Below are 20,245 nucleotides of genomic sequence, written 5' to 3'. Positions count from 1 at the left end.
TGCTCAATCTCATTATTTGGGCTTAATATTTTTGTCTAAACCTTTTAAAATTTTATCCGAGCATTTGAGTTTAAGTGAATAACTCAGCCTATAAACAAATCTAATTATGAGTAGAAGTATTAACCTATCATAAAATTGAAAACGAATTGAACTAGTCGGTCATTGAAAAACCTAAGGACGATCCAAATCTAATTTTCGATTTGTACAAGCCCATGGATCCTGCTTTCATAGTTATTTTCAAAATTATAATACAGAGGATTTGGAAGCTTAAAGAGCTGAATTCCTAATGACAACCCCATTAAAGCATCCATTTGACTGCTAATCACACTCATTATTTCATTACCTTGTTCCTTCATTTCAGTTCTTCGTCTACAAAAATACTCCCTTGTTTCCATTTCCATTTCTAAATCGGACCTGCAAACAGAATTTTCCAGGAAAATTCAATGCATGGATGATTCTCACAAAAAAAAAAAAACAATTCAAAGAAAATAAGTACTGTTTTTAGTTTTTTTTTTTTACCTCATAATCAATGAAGACCAACCATTAAATCCTATAGAATTAAGGTGTTCAGTGGTAACATGTCGTTGTTTCTCATGTTTTCTTGATAAGAGAATCAATAACCATCCTTTAGAATGAAGTTTCGTGTACGATTCGAGTATCCGTCGGACGCTTGGATCCGACACAAGGATGTTGTCGATGTCTATTAACACTGCATCCGTTCGATTTTTCGACGGTGAAACAGTATCGAAAAAGTTTTCGATCATACGCATTATGAAATCCAAGTCTCTTGTGTATCCTCCTGTTTCGATGTACTGAACGGCGAGGTTCCTACAGATCGGAGGGACGTTGTCGGGTTTAAGGCCGTTGAGCTCACCGTGGAGGGCGAGAATCTCGCAGTAATGGTGATTATCGTTGGCTTTATCGATCGTCGCCACGACTCCTTTGCTTTTATTCTCGCATGATTGCAACATTACCGCTAATGAAACTACTGCAGTTACTAACACGACACCGATGGTTACTAAACCGGCGATGAAGATCGTTGCGGCGAAAGATGTCATGTAGAATCCAGACTCGGAGACGTAACGGCTTCCCATCTCGGTTCCTAGTTAAACAATTGCAAGCAAGATATACTTAAAAGCATCGGTATTCAGGTATAAGAACTCAAGTAGCGACATATTACCGGTGTCTCCCCTGCTTAAAAGACTCTGAGCGGAGAATTCGCGTTCCATTTGATGGCCGTAAGCCGACATAGTGGTTCGATTTAGCTCGATAACACGGCGGCACTGCGAATATCTCTTGGTTCAGATTCCTTCGAAATCATAGAAGGGTCACCTGCTACAACAAATGTCCTTCGCTTCATTGCCATATTTTTAAGCACAAAAATTATCATGGAGACCATTTAATATTATTTAGATTGCATTTTACTCCCTTTAATCAAAGAGCAAAGGAAGCAAAATACAATTTAACTTTTAATACAAGAATCATCGTAATACTTTTACGTAGAAGAAGAATAACTAAATAAGGTGATTTTTCGTACCTAACACTATGTAATTTAAATATAGGTAAAAATACAATCTTTGCCCTCGAATAACGTGAAAATCTCGAGAAAAATTTAACATACCTATGTCTGAAACTAACACTCAAATCCTGAAATCAGAGTTTATTCTCATCATGTTTCAAATGTTATAATTCAGACAAGTAATATTGACAGAAAATGAAACCTATCCAGCCTCAATAGATATAACTCAAATCGAAAATGATCCGAAATTGAAATAACTCGAAAAATTGTTATAATTCAAATTGATTCAATCCGAAACTAATCCGAAAAACCCAATTCATCTTTTAATCTTTTAAGACATGGCAAAAGAACAAAACAAAAAAAAAATCCATAAATAAGCACCAGTAACCATAAAACAAAGGAGAAAAAAACTATATCTGAAACAAACCTTAAAGGAAGGCAAAACCCAGAGAGAGACAGAAGGTGAGAGAGAGGCATCTGAAGAAGTGGGGGTAATAGTTGTAAGAAAATCAAACATTAAAAGTTCAGAACTGAACTAAAAGACCAAAAAATAGAAGAAAGTAAATGAAAAACTTCCTTTCTCGTGGAGAAACTTCCTTTTTTTTTTTTTTTTGGCTCTTAGTAAATGATGATAGCCAATGGCCATTTTTTTGCAAAAATGATTAAATTTAAATGAATTTAGACGTTATTTTGTCCAGATATATTTTAGATCAGTATTTACGTTTTTATTATTATCTATTTTAGTACTTGAATTTGACAATTAGATTCATTTTGGTCCCTAAATTTAAAAAAAATAATAATGATGTGATACTTTGAAATTATTTCATACCATCACTTGAAAAAAAAATGACAATTTTAAAATGTCACATACAATGTTTTAATAGTTGAACCAATCAGACCACTAGTTTCTGATTCAATCAGTTTTATCCGTTCAATTGCTAAATCAACAATAATTGACTAAGTAATTAAAAATTTATAATTTTCTTTTGAAAATTTATTAAGTTGGTTCAACTTGTTTCCGATTCAATCGGTTCAATCCCTTATTTGGGTCAATATTGTGGTTGGTTCTTGGTCCATTCGGATTGACCTGCCAATCCAGTTATGTTCCAAGAACATCGATCATAATATCAAATCTTGATGGAATCCAAATTCATGTACCAAAATTGACCTAGTTATTAAGTTCAGGGACAAAAAAATTATATTACCCCTTCATAAAAGAACTAAATTGCTGGACGGAGTCCAAGTTCGAAGATTAATATATATATATATAAAAGTTCAAGGATCAAATTGTGAAAAGTTACCAAATTTGGGGACTAAATGTTATTATTATTAAATCCAAAAATATCATTTGTGGGGCCCACCACCTTAATCATGCACCCACCAATAATGTTGGAAAGAAGCCGTATTGGTGATATTTGTTTGGTAGTCAATTTGAATCTCAATCTAGTTGGAAAGATTCAGCATTTATATCCTTTAAGATATAACAGCGAATATAAATGAAAATTTTGAATTTTACCTAATAATTTGTGCATATAAAGGATTTTTTTTAGTCATACCCTTTCGGATTTCGAGACGAGAATATTCGACTTTTTGGGTTGATTTGATTATTTTTTTATTAATTTACTTATCATAATTTAAAAAAAGTATTAAAAAATCAAAGCTCAAAAATTAATATAACTGATCTAACTTAACCGACTTTAATTATTGAGCTTAAATAATATATATTTATTTCATATCATTAATATATTATAAATAGTTTAAAATATATTAAATTAAGTTAAATTTTCGATCGGATAATTTGAAAATTTAAAAACTGATAATTGACTAAAATAATCGCCCAAACCAAACCCATAACTGAAAAAAAAAACCCACACAAACCGCCCAAACTAAAACCGACTGAACCGCTTGAGTTGGGTTTCTCAGTTGTAACCAAAAATTACTCTCCCCTATTGCTTTAGGATAGTTACTAAAATAATTGAAATTTACCCGGAACTTGTTTGTATAAAGGATTTTTCTGATGATATTATCTCGAAAAGATGGGTTGTTTAAGTAATTCCCAAACCTTCAATAAAATCATTTAGGGTGGGTTTGGATGGGCGATTGGGTGCGATGCGGTGTGTTTAACTTACTTTTTGTCTCGTGCTACAGTATCGCTATAGTATCTAATCTCACCGCCACCGCTGTTTTTACACTAACCGCAGGTAAATGCACCGCCCATCCAAACTCACCCTAAGTCTTTCATGACCACCCTTCCTCTGAGGTGAAGCCATGGATTTTAGTATTGAAATGTGAAAATAAAATTATAAAATTTTGGGAAACTGAGAAATATTTTACTTAAAAAGAACTTAGATTAAATTATGAATAAAGGTAAGGGATTAAAAGTGTTATTATCTAATTTAATCAAAAGGGGTAGAAAAAGAGTAAGACTTGTTAAGTGAAATAGGGTTAACTCCAGCTAAGTTAATTTAAATAATAATTTTTTTTAGTTTATTTGAGTTTATATCATATTTGGGTCATTTAAATTTACTAATTGAGTCAGTTTAACTTATTTCTTCAAGTTTTACTTTTTTAGTATTTTTATATTCGTTTTACAGTTCATGTTCAGAGTTCATAATTATCTCTCTTAACCATGTTGTCTTCCAAACTCGAATCCCATTATTTAAATCATTTTAATTCATATCATTTAGGTTTAAAACCATTTTAGATTCAATTTATCTCGAATACATATCGTTTTAAATTTGATTTTTTATAATGTAAATAATTTTTTAATTTAAGTCGAATGGATTAGAGTTTAAATTCTGATGGGGTGGATAAATCTATTTTGAACAAGAGGTCGAGGACATGGATTTTCTTGGCTTTTCTTAGGTAAACCCTAATCCCAAAACCCAATCAAATTGGGTACTACTTTTTGGGTTTAATTTTTTTTTGTTGTTGCTCAAATTTATGTGACTTCCAAAACCTAAAAAAAAAATTTAACTTAAAATATATTATAAGTCTTTGTATTTTTTTTTATAAATTTAAAATTTAGTCATTAAATTTTTATTTTGAAAATTTTAATTATTTTATTTTTCAGATTATAAAATTTAAGTTCAACTATTAACATTATTTTGTTAAATCCAACTCCATTACAATTTTATTTTATTTATATTACTACAAAGTGAATTTTTTTAGTTTAAAAATGTCACACCAATAAATTTAACAAAAAAATAAAAAATAAAATTGAACCTGAAATTTGAAATCTAAAAAGTAGAGAAAGTAAATTCCTGAAAATAAAAATATAGGGACTAAATTTTGAATTTGTGAAGAGTACAAGGACATATTTTATATTTTAACCTAAAACTAAAATACAAATCATCCATTAAGTGAAAGTTTAATATCACCTACACATATAATCCAACTTAATTTTCAACTAATTTGGTAAAAATCAAAGAAACTAAGATTAAATAGAACTCTAATGTGATACTGTCTATATATAGTTGAACATCACAAATTAAGATTGAGTTTGATACCATATTATCAAAGTTAGGTTAAAATATGTTGTTAGTCCTTGTACTTTTATAAAATTTTAGATTTAGTCACTCCATTTTAAAAGTTAAAAATTAAATCATCTTACTTTTTTAATTTAAAAACCACAATCCAATCATTAATACAGGTAATATTTAGTCACTGCATTTTAAAAGTTAAAAAATTAAATCGTCTTACTATTTCTACGCCGGTCCTGAACTTTTTTAGGTTCATATTAGTCTCAAAATTTGGCAGATTTTTCCAATTTGGTCCCAAATCTTGAATTTTGTCAAGTATGATGATGTCGCATTGCCACATGATCACCAAATTGGAAAAAAAAAGTTGCTGAGTTCCAAAATTAATGTGCATGAAAAAAATTCCAGGACCAAGGTGAAAAGAATTACTAAATTCAAGGACTAAATATTGATTTATCCCTTAAAAAGTTAAAAAAAAAAAGAGGGCACATTGTACAATGAATGAAGAAAATGGTGATGTAAGTGTGGTCCTCCCCATGCTAACATCCTTACATATGCAGAAACAACCAGTAAATTTAGCCTTCCCTTCTCCAAGTTGCAAAGCCCTTAGCCACTTAGCACCAATTTATAAAACCGAATAGATGGTTTAACCAGTTAAATTATTGGTTTTCAGTTTAATTAGTTTGATTATCGGTTTAATATTAATTAATTAAGAATTATAAAATCGGTTCAATGGATTTAATCGTTGATTTTTACTTAAAGACCGATTCGATCCCTTTATTCGAATCAATATACTTACCGGTTCTTGATTCAATCAATTCAATCCGGTTGTGGCACCCTTTAAGCAATATTTTATCAACACTCAAAGGTCTTCTTCTATCATATATCTCTTCAAATATTGAAATCTCAACTAACCGATATCTTGAAAGCTAGATCGACAGTTGAATTAGTTAAACCATCGGTTTCTGTTTCAATTAATTTAATCATCGATCTAATAATAATTAATTAAATAATAAAAGAAGATAAAACATAATAAAAAAAAATTCTACCAGCTAATTATTCAAACATCACATTTTATCAGCACGCAAAGACAACCTTCCTCTTATCACATCTCTCTCTACAAAAATATAAGAACCTTAGCCACACAATAAATGTGAGATGATAATTTCACCATAGCCTAACCCATTCCTTTTTCTCCACCACGTGTCATCACACAATTAACTACTTATCTTCTATCCTACTCATACACCCTCAAAGATTCATATCAAAAGTTTCTTCTCTTTCACAGCTCTAAGAAGAAAACCCCCTTTGCCAAACATGGAGACTAGTGTCACGTGCTACGCTCGTGGGATTGTTCTTCCTGGTGTCTCTTCTAAGCACTCCTCGGCATTAGTCTCCCCTCCATCCATATCTCCTTCCTTCAGCTCTAAGGTAGGTACATACATACATACATGCATGCATGCATGCATACATACATACATATCCATGAATGGTTTGTTTTAATTCACTATATTGGTATATAACATGTATTGCAGAGCCTTAAAACAAGTTCACTATTTGGAGAATCATTAAGGGTTGTTCCAAGGTCATCATTGAAGGTTTCAAAGGCAAAGAACACTACTTCACTAGTGACAAAATGTGAAATTGGAGAGTCTTTGGTAAGTTTAAACATATGTTAAAAATTCTTCGATCGGTCTGTATTGATTTACGAGATTCGATTTTTGGGGTTCTTTTTGTAGGAAGAGTTTCTTACAAAGGCAACAACAGATAAGGCATTGATTAGAATAATGATGTGTATGGGTGAAGCATTAAGAACAATTGCTTTTAAAGTTAGAACAGCTTCATGTGGTGGTACTGCTTGTGTTAATTCCTTTGGTGATGAACAACTTGCTGTTGATCTACTTGCCAACAAGCTTCTTTTTGAGGTACCAAATATGATATATCTTTGGTAAAAAGATTTACAGTCCTCAATTTCGAAATTGAGTAAATTTATCCCTCTCAAAAAACTCAATGTAGTTTAATTTCTTGATTTTGAAAGCGAGCAACTATGAGGGCAATTGATCACAACTTTAATGTCTTCCATCAATTGTACATCATTTTAATTGATATAATAATAAATTTAGTCTTCGATATTTACTTTTTTTTTGTCATTTTGGCATTAGTTCTAAAAAAATTAAATAATTCAGCCTCAACATTTACATATTTACACAAATGTTGTGGGAAAAATTTGTTAAATTCAGCCCAAAGTGATAGAATATATAAACTTTGAGAGCTAAATTTGTGATTATATCAATCAAAGCTATATGTAACTGATGGAAAACATTAACGTCATGATTAATTGTCATTAGTTGGTCACTTTCGAAATTGATAGGGGTTAAATTGCTCTAATTTTTTCGAGAGGGACCAACTTGCTCAATTTTAAAATTGAGAGAGATTAGAGAGGTTTTTTTTTTTACCTATATCTTTATAGTTTATATATTATATTCCAAGTGTTTGATAAAATTGCAGAGTGTAAGGGATGCCCTTTTCTAGAAATTAATGGTATTTTTGTTGTTATAATCCATGATGTTTTAGGCTTTGACATACTCGCACTTTTGCAAATACGCGTGCTCCGAAGAAATTCCGGAGCTTCAAGACATGGGAGGACCTGCTGAAGGTCTGCAAATTTTTTAGTCCCCAATGGTTTAACTGAAACTGTATGTGTGGTCATAAATTTATCTCTATATGAAATAGGTGGATTCAGTGTTGCTTTCGATCCGCTCGATGGTTCCAGCATTGTCGATACAAATTTCACCGTAGGTACCATCTTTGGTGTTTGGCCTGGTGATAAGTTAACCGGTGTAACGGGACGAGACCAAGTGGCTGCCGCGATGGGAATTTTCGGTCCTCGAACAACATATGTTCTCGCACTTAAGGACATCCCTGGCACCCATGAATTCCTCCTCCTTGATGAAGGTAACTTGCATTGCAAGAAACAGCATTTAGTATCAAAATCTGATCTCTAAAATGATGCATTATATATCAGGAAAATGGCAACATGTGAAGGACACTTACGAGATTGGTGAAGGAAAAATGTTCTCCCCTGGAAATTTGAGAGCTACATTTGATAACCCCGAATATGACAAGGTTTGATTATGTTAACTGTCCCGACTTTTCATTTTTCTTGAAGTACATATATGATACATATTTTTTATTCGAAAATACAAGTTAATTGCACTAGACATCCCCAAACCATAACCTTCATTTTAAATTGGCCTTTAAACTTTAAACATTTTAATTATATTTCTAATCTATTGATGTTGTATCAATCAGGTCTTTCTGTTACTGAAATCGTTTATTTAAAACAGTGAAATGATACATCAAACCTTACGTGGCATGATTTAAAATGAAAATTTTAAAGAAAAATGGATGCCGTAAAAATTTTGGTTTTGAGGTTCTCGAAGCTTTATTGTTCATTCTTTTTGTTTTTTACTTGTCTTTACTTTCAAAATTTTTGTTGCAATGTTCTATTATTCTGTAAAATTTTCATTTTAAATTATGTCACATAAAATTTGATCTCTCATTTAATAGTTAAATTAACGATTTTAGTAATGGTAAAGTTGTACTTTGAACCCCCAAAAATGATAAGATTTTAATTTAGCACTTTAAAAAATTATAAAGATATTAGCTAATACAATGATGAAATTGCATTTAGTTCTTATCAAAATTTGTAACTTAATTCCGAACCCCCCCCCCCCCCCCCCGCAAAAAAAGTTTTCTTTTGGCTTCATCCTTGAGAACCTAATTGATATAACCTTAATAGTTTGAGGATGTATTTAGAATGTTTTAAAGTTTGAGAATCAATTTAGAATGATGATATTAGTTTAGAGATATATTTAAAACATTTTAAAGTTTGGAAATCAATTTGGACTCATGATATTAATTTAGGGATGTCTAATGTAATTAACTCTGAAACTAATTTATGCACTTTATGAAACAGTTGATCAACTATTATGTAAGAGAGAAATACACATTGAGGTACACTGGTGGAATGGTACCTGATGTCAACCAGGTATTAATATCCCATACTTCTAAAACACATTAATTTTCAGCATAATTCATATTTTTTTTCATCAAATTTTAATGATTTAATACATATTTTTTTGGGTTTTTTTTTATTTACATTAAAGATCATTGTTAAAGAGAAAGGAATATTTACAAATGTGGCCTCGCCATCTGCCAAGGCCAAGCTGAGATTGTTATTTGAGGTAGCACCATTGGGGTTCTTGATTGAGAAAGCTGGTGGTTACAGCAGCGATGGGCAAAAATCGGTGCTCGACAAAGTGATCGAGAACCTCGACGATAGGACTCAAGTCGCGTACGGTTCGAAGAATGAGATTATACGGTTCGAAGAAACATTATACGGATCCTCGAGGCTTAATGCAGGGGTCCCTGTTGGAGCTACTGCTTAAGCAACAATGTTTTTACTTTTGTTTGCCTTTTCAAGACATTTTGTTTTCGTTGTACCTTAATGATCTCAAACAAAACTTTAAGTACTTTTCATATAAATTTTGTCAAATAGTATATTAAATGAAATGAAATGCTTTGAATTAGACTAATTGATAGAATAAGCCCTTGACATTTAAAAAAAAAAAAAAGTTAAGTCTCGGCCTCCGAACCTTTTACATTCAATTGAGTCTCTAAAATGGCTATTTACTAACGGGACCATTTGACCAACGTTGATTGTTAATAGACGTCACGTCAGTCAACAAATGTTAATGTGACGATCTATGTCAACGTTGATTACTAGTGTGGTGGTTCCATGCCAATTAAGAAAAGAAATGCAAGGTTCCTCGAACTTTTTACCATATAAGTTTTGTGAAATAGTGTATAAAATGAAATGAAATGTTCCGAATTAGGCTTATTGTCTAGATAAATGGCATCTGTTAATGACCATATTAGCGTTGTCATTAGTTTCTAACGGTCAACATTAGTCAAAAGAACTCATAAGTTAAAATTGTCTAGCAATGTTCAATTGAATGCTTAATTAATTTTTTTTTAAAGTTTGAGTACTTGTTAGACCAATGAGCCTTTGAATTATGATGACATTGCAGTGCCAATGCATCTCTCGTTCTTCTAGGAAACTTTCGAATTTCAGGGACAGGTTGAACATCGAAAAAGTACAAGAAATGAAAATCCAATAAAAAAAAATGAAAATTACTAAGAATTTAAGCATTGGACTTAACTCCCATATGCATAGTCTTATTGTTGATATAATCAAAGGAACATACCAGCCAAAGCTTGACACTATTATAAACATTAGAATTGCAGACTATTACATATACAACATTTTTGGGAATCATAAATCCGAACAACATCGATAACATGGTACGCATCGTGTGTTTATTTTGCCCTTCGATTCATATCATTACATGATCTCAAGTTTCAACTTTGTTGCAGGCCGTCGAAACAGAGGGAAAGAAGCGTAAATGGCACGGATCGGTGAGTGGGATAGTTGATTCACCCCTTGACAAAGTTTGGACCATTGTTTCTCAATCAAAAAGGTTATCACAATGGATGCCGACGGTGGAGCGGTGCATAGACTTAGTAGGGGACGAAGGTGTTCCTGGGTACGTTCGTCTAGTTTCTGGCTTCATGTTCCCTCAACAAGATGGAGAAAGTTCGTGGATAAAAGAGAGGTTGGTCGCAATGGATTCGACATCACATAGTTATGTGTACAAAATGGAAGCAAGCAATGTGGGATTAGATGGATCTATAAATTCCTTGAAACTTATCGATTATGGAGATGGGTCAACATTGGTCAATTGGTCATTTGAGATTGATCCTTTAGAAGGTACATTGGAGGATAACATCATTGATTATCTTGGGTTTCTCTATAAATCTTGTATTAATAGAATCCAAGGTGCCATTGAAGATGCTAACAAGAAAGTGTATGAAACTTGCTGATTAAATAATACTCTATCAAAATTCTCATAAAATTGTATATTTTTTTTCATTAACTCGAGTTCGAGAGGAGTGTTGGATACAAATATGTGTTCAGCACAATACGTTTCTTTTTTCTTTAAAAGATTTTTCATATATACAGAAGATGATACCTATAGTTATAGATGTATAACAATCACTTTTCTATAACATAAATAAGATTATTATAAAGAAGGTTAACTAAATTCTCGTATGCATTAACACTAAGTGCTATTGAAGTTGTTAATAACAAGAAATCTATTAAACTTGTTCATCAATTAATGCCCTGTCAATTTCTCATAAAATTGCATGTTTTGGTATAATGTCAAATTTAACTTTTAACGTTTATATTTTAGTCATTTTGACTATTATTCTTTTTCTTATCAAATTTTTTCTCTCAACTTTTTAAATAGAGCGAAATCGTTTTTTTTTTCTTTTTAATGAAAATGTTGATTAAAACATTAATTTTTTAACAAAATTGGTGTGGCAAGCCACGTGACAATCCATGTATAGTTCATACTGACATGACACTATTTGTCTCATATGTCACGTCAAAAAATAATTTAAAATTTATAAAAATATTCAAAAAATAAAAAACACAAAAAGTTCATAAAAATTCAAAAAAATTAGCATGAAGTAGATGTGAATTCCCATGCAGACTGCCATGCTTAAAAATTTAACATTTCAGTCACCATTTTCGTTAAAAAATAGCAATTCAACTCGTTTTGGAAGGTTGGTGGTCAAATTCATTTTTTTTAAAGATTGAAGTCAAATTTAGCTTAAAGAAATAATAAAAACCAAACTGATAAAAAAAATATAAAAATTGAGGACTAAATTTGATATTATACCCCATGTTTTTCTAGGAAAACAAAACATGTTTTTCATTAATTTTATGGGTTTTTCTTTTTGAGGTCTGAAATTGTAGGTAAATTCAGTTTTAAGACAAAGCCAAACCCACATGGAATCTTGGGACTCCTACAGGTTTGGGGGGATTGATCTATTTAGGTCAAACAAAATGCTCAAAAAACATGAAAAGTACCAAAACATTCAACCTAAAAATAAATTCATAAATTAATCTATCGAAAGTTAAGCACCAACTTATCTAATTCAGTTTCCTCATTAATTCTTTGCATTTTTAATCATGTAAATTTAGGTACTTGCACTCGGGTGTGAATCTTATATATATAAGGATTAGATCTATCAATTCTTTCCTAAATCTGATCCACTCTGATTTAACTATAAAAGGTCAAAAACTCGAATCACAAATTAGAATAACCTAAACTCAAAATGATTCGAACTTTAAATTGACCCTAAACCCAAAATTATCTAAAGCTTAATTTACGAATTGACATGATCTAGATTACCTCAATTTGAAACGAATCCAACTTGACCAATTAACAAGTCTGATATGAATATATGTTTTAAAGGATTTTTTCAATCGATTCAAATACTCGTACCCGAAAATAAATATGTATTCAACATAATTGAAATACACGAATCGAAAATATAATCAAATTTTTGGGTTGTTCATAGAATTTTGTTAGGATGTCAAATGCAAAACATTCTTTCAAAAGAATTAAAAAACTGGAAAGACAATGCATATCCATCTTCATGCAAATGAAATAACTCATTCTTTAAACCTTTTTCTTCTTTTTTTAATATTTCTTTTGGTTTTTAGAGTACTTAAATTAACCCTTCATTATCTGCTTACCAAAATTATTAATTTAATCAACTATCAATTCTAGTTGTCTTTAAGGGCAAGGATCCCCAACCAAAGAACATGCATTCACCACCTTTAAAACAAGCTTTAATATTCAATTTGATATTTGAGATTTTTTCAATGTTCAATTTGGTACACAATCTTTCTGTATCCCAATTAAGTATCTATATTTTTTTTATCAGAGTACACGCGTCAAACATTCATCAGCCATAAGATGTTGTTTGGTCTGGGTACCAAATTAAAAATTGAAGCCAAACTTAAGTATCAAATGATATATTAATCCGAAATTTTGTTAGTGAGAAAAATGTGGGGTTTACCCAAAAAAAAAAGTAAAGTAAAAAAATCAATCAAGCTGAAAAAGAAATGAGATTTGAAATCAAAATCCAGGCAAGTTGAGCTGTTACTACAAAGTGTGAAAAAATAAATATAAAAATTATTATTTAAAAAAAGCCCACTTTATTAAAATTCTCAAAGTTTCTAGACAGCTGACCAGGCCATTGATTCATCATTTTTGAAAGCCATTTCTCAACTATAAAGATCATCTTTAAACTCTCAACATCACTAACATTTATACACATATATACATATATATGTTTATATAGAGACCATTACCCACCACCATAGTTGGCTATTTCATGCATGTATTTTGTACTCTTCTGGAAGGTCTGCTGATGTATACATATGGGGCCATTGCCAATTATAAGACTCTAAGATGCATTCATGGCAAGGCTATCGATATTCAATGATATTTGTATGTATTGGTGCAATTAACTCGATAATTAGTAATCCTTATTATATATAGTAATAACATAGAATGATGGACTTTTGGTGCAATTAACTCGAAAACTTACATATATAGTAATCCTTAGGTTAAAATATGCCATAAGTCCTGTACTCTTCGTAAATTTAAAATTTAGTCTTGTACTTTTATTTCTAAGAATTTAGTCTCACTCTTTTTTAGATTTCAAAATCAAAGTCCAACATTTAACGCTGTTAAGATTATTTTGTTAAATTCAGATTCACTACGTCATTTTTTTAGTTACATTATTACCAAGTGAGTATTTTTTTTTTAATCTCAAAATGTCACAACAACGAATTTAACCAAAAAAAAAATAACAGTGCTATCAATTGGACTTGAATTTTGAAATCTAGAAAGTAGAAGAAGTAATTTTTAAATTTGTAAAGAGTATAGGGACTTATGTCAAATTTTAACTTAATAAGTAAATTTAAGCAGATACATGGGGCCATTGTCATTAAAAAAAACAACTGAAATAATAAACTATATATACATTTGTTATAACTAAAACAGAATTGTATTTTTATCAACAACTTTTGAACTTTAAATGTTGTAAGAAAACTACATGAAACTAGAACACCAATTTGTAATGAACAAGCAAGAATTTAAGGATACACACATTGCAGAGAATTTAAGTTGTGCAGATGGGAAGTAAGTTTCAGACATAATCCAAGTATCAATCACTTGAAAGTGGCGACAACCTTTGAAAAAACATACGATGACTTTGAGCTACTACTTTGTGTAACATCCAAGTAAACTTTGTGTAACCTGTCATGGCATCTTCTTCATTCACCTAACCAGCTAAAACGACATTGCATCATTGGTGATTTTGCTATAAAAAACCCGGTTTGCAGCCATGGTTTCTTCTAAATTTAAACAAGACAAGAGGTTAGAGACGACGAAAGGAGCTGTTTTAAGTATGGTTTGTTGGTTTCGGACATTGTTGTTTATTTCTGTTTTGGTTCCTGCATTTGTGGAGTGCCGGATTCGGCATTACCATTTCAATGTAAGTAAATTTAGGTGCCGTGTTGAGTTTACTAAACGTGTTATATCCGTGTCATGTTTACGAGTTGTGTTCGATTCAGGTGGTTGTAAAAAATGCAACGAAGCTTTGTTCGACCAAGCCAATTGTGACCGTGAATGGGAAGTTTCCGGGACCGAGACTTTATGCTCGAGAAGGCGACAACGTGCTCGTAAGGCTAACTAATCATGTTCAATACAACGTTACAATCCATTGGTAAGCAAGTTTTATAACAAAAGTTTTATGGAACTTCAGTGAGTCTACAATTGTGGAACGTTATTCGTCTTGATGTTGTAGGCATGGGGTACGGCAACTTCGAACCGGTTGGTCCGATGGACCAGCATATATCACTCAGTGTCCAATTCAACCAGGCCAAAACTTTCTTTATAACTTCACATTAACAGGTCAAAGAGGGACACTCCTTTGGCATGCACATATTTCGTGGTTGAGATCGACAGTGCATGGTGCTATTGTTATCTTGCCGAAAAAAGGTGTACCTTATCCGTTCCCGAAACCGTATAAGGAAAAAGTCATCGTATTAGGTGAGTTTCAGTCGTTCGGGTCACGTTGAAGCTCGTTTTGCATGCATAGAATGTGTTAATAAGATTAATTGTTGATATTTCAGGGGAATGGTGGAAAGCGGATACCGAAGCCGTGGTGAACCAAGCAACGCAAACTGGTTTACCTCCGAATATATCAGATGCACACACGATTAATGGCCATCCGGGGCCGGTTCCTAACTGTTCTTCCGATGGTATTAGCATTGGACCATATACAACCCGTGTTCCATTTGATCATAATTGTAAAAATCGTGATTTCCTTCGATTTGTGAATGCAGATGCACACACTTTACATGTCGAAACTGGGAAAACCTATCTACTTCGGGTCATAAATGCGGCGGTGAACGATGAACTCTTTTTCAAAATTGCAAACCACAATCTAACCGTTGTGGAAGTCGATGCGTGTTATACGAAACCCTTTGAAACCGATACATTATTTCTCGGTCCAGGACAAACCACAACTGCACTTCTTAAAGCAGATCAAGGCATTGGCAAGTACTTAATAGCTATATCTCCATTTATGGACACTATCGTTGCGGTCGATAACTTGACCGGAATTGGATACTTACGATACAATCACACCCTAGCCTTTACACCAACTACCTTTGTTACCATCCCTGCCGTAAATGCAACACCCGTGACATCGGTTTTTTCTGATTCTCTTCGAAGCCTTAATTCGAAACAATACCCTGCCAACGTCCCTTTAACCATCGATCATTCACTATTTTTCACCATCGGGGTCGGGATAAACCCTTGCGCCACATGCTTCAATGGTTCACGAGCCGTAGCAGCTATTAACAATGTATCCTTTGTCATGCCAACTACAGCAATCCTTCAAGCACATTACTACGGAATAAATGGCGTTTTCACCGATGATTTCCCAGCAAAGCCGGCAATACCATTCAATTATACCGGCACTCCACCGTCTGGTCTACAAACGATGAACGGTACCAAGGTATACAGATTGGCCTATAATTCAACAGTTCAACTTGTGATCCAAGGGAACACTATAATAGCACCCGAGAGCCATCCAACCCATCTTCACGGATCCAACTTCTTCGTAGTTGGTAGAGGGGTTGGAAACTTCGATCCGGAAAAGGATCCATTGAAATTCAATCTTGTTGATCCGGTTGAACGGAACACGGTAAGCGTACCAACTGCAGGGTGGACTGCAATAAGATTCAGAGCAGATAACCCAGGTAACATTAAAAAATTTACAAAATGCTTTATTTTTTGTTGCTATCAAATCTTAAGTAATAGTACCACCCCTATACCAAATCAAAAAGTAAACTAGTCATTTCTATAAAAAAATTCATCCATTTCTACTGTTAAATACTGTCCTGACTGACAAAATAATCAGATAGTTACATATGACGTGTTACATGTACCTTAGACTGGCATACATAAACCAGTTTTTAACCGTAAAAATGGATAAAATTTTAACAGAAACACTAATTTACTCTTTAATCTATCGTGCAAAGACCTCCATAATAATTTTATCTAAATCTTAATGATGATAAAGAAATTGCATCTTATTTTTTGTCATTTTTAACATTACTTGCATAGCAAGCAAGGTCTTCATAAACTGTCAATTCAGCTAGCTCTAACAAGAAGCAACCAAAATTTTCTTTAAACAAACAAACATGTTCCATGTTCCAACATTATGCTATTGGGTTTTTTTTAGGGGTCTGGTTTTTTCATTGCCATTTGGAAGTTCATACAACATGGGGACTTAAGATGGCATTCTTGGTGGAAAACGGAAAAGGCCCGAACGAGTCGATCGAACCGCCTCCGAGCGATCTTCCAAAGTGTTGAACCGAGTTTTAAGACAACTTTGAGAATCAAAGTTTGAGGGTAGAGAGGAGAATCAGATGCTGAGTTAGAAATGTTGAAAAAAGATAAGGTAAAGATAATAAACAGCAGATGATGAAAGGGTTGTTGTTGTTTTCTTTTTGTTCATTTTAAAGATTAATTTTAAGTTGTATAGTTTGAAATCCTTGTAATAAGCTTTCATTTTCAATCATTTTGAGTTTTTGGTGGGGTGGATATATATATATAGTTTGAGTGTATGTAAAGCATGTATATATCTATAAGAGGTTCCAATTAAAATTTATGATGAAATTGGAAGTGTGGGAAATTTGGAAAGATATTATTATTTTAACTATTTTTCAAGTATGTTTTTTTTTACCAGAAGAAAAAGAAAAAGGAAAGAAAATCAATCCGAATTTTATATTTTATTTAATTCATAATTTTTTTAAAATTTGTATGATGTAAAATCAATTATTTTATATTTTAGGTAGTGAAAATAACTTAAAATACCGTACGAAAATTATTTTTTTAAAAAATATATGAGTTATTGATTATTTTTATTTACTTAAAGATAATTTTTTAAAAATATATTGAAATTATACCTAAAAATGTCCAAAAAGTCATTAAAAAGCTGTTAAAATAAAGTAAAACGAAATCAAAATTAATATGAAAACTGAAAATTGAATTGGACTAAGCGAAATTATTATAGAGGGTTAAAATCTATCTGAATCGGACCAATAAGGAAAAACATAGAACAACAAATGAAAATTCTTACAATTATTTTTATTTAAAAAATAAATTTTAAAAAGTATTTATAAAAAAGATATTCAAAACTTTACTTAAAAAATAATCAAAAAGACATAAAACAAAGCCTATTTTATTAAACTAAAATAAAAAACTTAAAAATAATTTGAAAACTGAATTAAATTAAATCGAAATGGACAATTAAAATCTAAGCGAAACTGACCTATAAAATAAAAAAGAAATAAAAGAAACCCCAAAAGGATTTACGATAGAACGCGCCAGATAGGGGTCGAACCTATGACCTTCTGCTTAGGAAACAGACGCTCTATCCACTGAGCTACAGGCGCTCTGATGACAAGGGTTCATAAAATCACAAAAAAACTAAAAAGAAAGCACCAAAAAAAAATCCCAAAAAGAAGCAATAATAGAACGCTCCAGATAGGGGTCGAACCTACGACCTTCTGGCTTAGGAAACAGACGCTCCATCCACTGAGCTACAAGCGCTTTGAAGGAAGTTGTTCATAAAGTAGGAAAATGACTAATATCTAGAGAGGGTTTTTTTCCCATGAGTTTTAAGAAAAATTAGTAAAATTTTTTATTTTCTCATTTATTTAGCAAATTAGTAGAGTTTGCAGAGGGTGAGAGGTGAAGTCGATACCTTAGGGACCAACTTCAGTATATCAAACCAAAAACCCTACATTATGCATGCACGGACATTGAATGAGTACAAGAAGATTGAGAAATATAATTTTCTTGTGCATGCATTTTTTAGAGGCTAAAAAATGTAGATGTTAGGTCAAAAGAAAGCTGTTTGGAGATGATGGAATAAGGCAGAAGGTTATCACATGTCATTATGTTATTGATTGTTAGTGTCACATTAGTATATTTTAACAGTGTTAATCAGGTACATAAAAAAAGTACCAAATTGACTTACGGTGTACAAGTTTAGGTACTAGTTAGATTCAAAAAAAGTTTAGGTAACAAGTACGTATAAATTGTCAAATTCAAGTACATTCATATATGTAAACCCGTAAAAAAATTTAATAAATGATCCCTAAATTTTAGAATGTTCTAATTAAGTTTTTAAAGTATCAAATTTACATTGATCAGGTCCTTACGTCAACTTAGCTATTAGGTTTTCAATGCTAGCACAGATTTGAGTTGGAATATATTTAAAATGAATGGATCAAATTGCAAGTACGTCTGTACCTACCGCATCAACTTAGATCTATATTGTAGGTACACATATGCGTAAAATTTGTTCCACGTATTTTGAATATATTTCATGTCAAATTTAAACTAGTACTTAACAACTAAGTTGGTCGGTAGACTAACAAAAAAATATGTTTAATAAAATATAATACTTTAAATATTAAATTAAATATTTTGCAAGAATTTTTTAATAGTTTAGTCAATTTTTTTAATTTAAAAAAAATTGAAAATCAATTCGAATTGGTGGTATTTGGATGGTTTTGTTCATAATTTTAAAAATTAAAGTTACTTGGATTGAACTGAAATTTATTTTTATTTAATTTATAATTAATTTTAATTTTTATGATGTAAAATTAAATATTTTATATTTAAAATAATTAAAATAACTTAAAAATACTATATAAAAATATTTTTTTTCCAAATATTTACTTAAAAAATTAAAAAGTATTATCTACCAAAAAAATTAAAAGTATTTATATATTGAAACTTTATAAAATAATTTAAATAACCATAAAAAACCTATTTTATTAAAATAAAATAAATCAAAGCCTAAAATTAATATGAAAAATAAAAAATCAAGGGACGATTCCAAAAATCATGTCTAATACCAAATAGGACGCGCCAGATAGGGGTCGAACCTATGACTTTCTGCTTAGGAAACAGACGCTCTATCCACTGAGCTACAAGCGCCTCGATGCCTTTATGTTTACCAATATCTTTTATTATAAAATATTTTGTAATTCAAGAAATCAAAAGTGGGTGATGGCTAAAGATTTATGACAAAAGTGTTTCAGAAAATTACTTTTGAAAATTTGATGGTATTTACTATTGCTGTTCATAAGTACTTTTGGAAAAATAAAATGTCTATTTTAGACATAATACTGTAAAGTATAAGATTTAATAAGGGGATAAAAAAGTAATTTCATTGAAAAACACTTAAAATCTCATTTTAAAATCAATGTTCGGTTTGAAAAGTTACTTGTTTACTAAATTTTTTGGATTGAAATTATGGTTTGGATTGAAAAATTATTTTTTCAACACACTACTAATATTTTTAAAAACAGATAATGTCAATAAAATTTATGACAATTATTTATTTTATTTTATTTTAACATATGTGATTAAATTATCTATAATGTAGATAATATACATGCTTGCAGTTTGATAGACGTATTTTGAATATGTTTCATATCTAAATTAATGGGTTAATATCATATGATACTTTAAGGATTAAATTAAAATGATTTAAATTTAGACATCAACTTAAAATATATGTTGAGAAGAGCTTGAAAGCATTTGGCACAATTAATAATTAAATTATACACAAATTATCATAATAATTGAATGGTGAAAAGCTTTATACTTTTTATAATGCTTTTTTTTTTGTCTTTTAAGATTATCATTACAACTTTATGAAAATGTGA

The 20,245-nt window shown here is 31.2% G+C and overlaps 4 protein-coding genes and 2 non-coding genes across 7 annotated transcripts; 3 read left to right on the top strand and 3 right to left on the bottom strand.

Annotated features, from left to right (window-relative positions):
* Positions 1-162: 162 nt before the first annotated feature.
* On the bottom strand, positions 163-2,188 carry LOC107935418 (uncharacterized protein At2g39920). 2 transcript variants are annotated; one of them, XM_016868025.2, is made up of 4 exons: positions 1,947-2,188; positions 1,181-1,332; positions 520-1,102; positions 163-414 (listed from the first exon to the last, which is right to left on the bottom strand). In XM_016868025.2, exons 2-4 carry the CDS (start codon positions 1,248-1,250, stop codon positions 189-191), a joined length of 879 nt encoding a protein of 292 aa, XP_016723514.1. In that variant the 5' UTR covers positions 1,251-1,332; positions 1,947-2,188; the 3' UTR covers positions 163-188. The 2 variants fall into 2 exon arrangements, with proteins under 2 accessions (XP_016723514.1, XP_016723515.1); XM_016868026.2 differs by having other exon boundaries at positions 1,181-1,335; positions 1,947-2,163.
* A 3,919-nt stretch (positions 2,189-6,107) lies between these two features.
* LOC107935414 (sedoheptulose-1,7-bisphosphatase, chloroplastic) lies at positions 6,108-9,596 on the top strand. Its single transcript, XM_016868017.2, has 8 exons — positions 6,108-6,429; positions 6,534-6,656; positions 6,738-6,923; positions 7,573-7,654; positions 7,732-7,953; positions 8,024-8,124; positions 8,978-9,049; positions 9,168-9,596. The coding sequence occupies exons 1-8, from the start codon at positions 6,316-6,318 to the stop codon at positions 9,447-9,449; spliced, it is 1,182 nt and encodes a 393-aa protein (XP_016723506.1). The 5' UTR covers positions 6,108-6,315; the 3' UTR covers positions 9,450-9,596.
* An 836-nt stretch (positions 9,597-10,432) lies between these two features.
* On the top strand, positions 10,433-10,944 carry LOC107935439 (uncharacterized). The gene has a single exon (XM_016868044.2). The coding sequence runs from the start codon at positions 10,555-10,557 to the stop codon at positions 10,942-10,944; it is 390 nt and encodes a 129-aa protein (XP_016723533.2). The 5' UTR covers positions 10,433-10,554.
* Positions 10,945-14,316: 3,372 nt separating this feature from the next.
* Positions 14,317-17,203, top strand: LOC107935419 (laccase-22). Its single transcript, XM_016868027.2, has 6 exons — positions 14,317-14,481; positions 14,561-14,712; positions 14,794-15,038; positions 15,122-15,250; positions 15,335-16,255; positions 16,741-17,203. The coding sequence occupies exons 1-6, from the start codon at positions 14,332-14,334 to the stop codon at positions 16,869-16,871; spliced, it is 1,728 nt and encodes a 575-aa protein (XP_016723516.2). The 5' UTR covers positions 14,317-14,331; the 3' UTR covers positions 16,872-17,203.
* Positions 17,204-17,883: 680 nt separating this feature from the next.
* On the bottom strand, positions 17,884-17,956 carry TRNAR-CCU (transfer RNA arginine (anticodon CCU)). Its single transcript has one exon. It is a non-coding gene; the product is annotated as a tRNA-Arg (tRNA).
* A 1,482-nt stretch (positions 17,957-19,438) lies between these two features.
* On the bottom strand, positions 19,439-19,511 carry TRNAR-CCU (transfer RNA arginine (anticodon CCU)). Its single transcript has one exon. It is a non-coding gene; the product is annotated as a tRNA-Arg (tRNA).
* Between the last annotated feature and the right edge of the window lie 734 nt (positions 19,512-20,245).

Source organism: Gossypium hirsutum, chromosome D10, assembly GCF_007990345.1.
Source record: "Gossypium hirsutum isolate 1008001.06 chromosome D10, Gossypium_hirsutum_v2.1, whole genome shotgun sequence".
Taxonomy (NCBI): Eukaryota; Viridiplantae; Streptophyta; class Magnoliopsida; order Malvales; family Malvaceae; genus Gossypium; species Gossypium hirsutum.
This window is presented reverse-complemented; position numbering and strand designations above follow the sequence as displayed.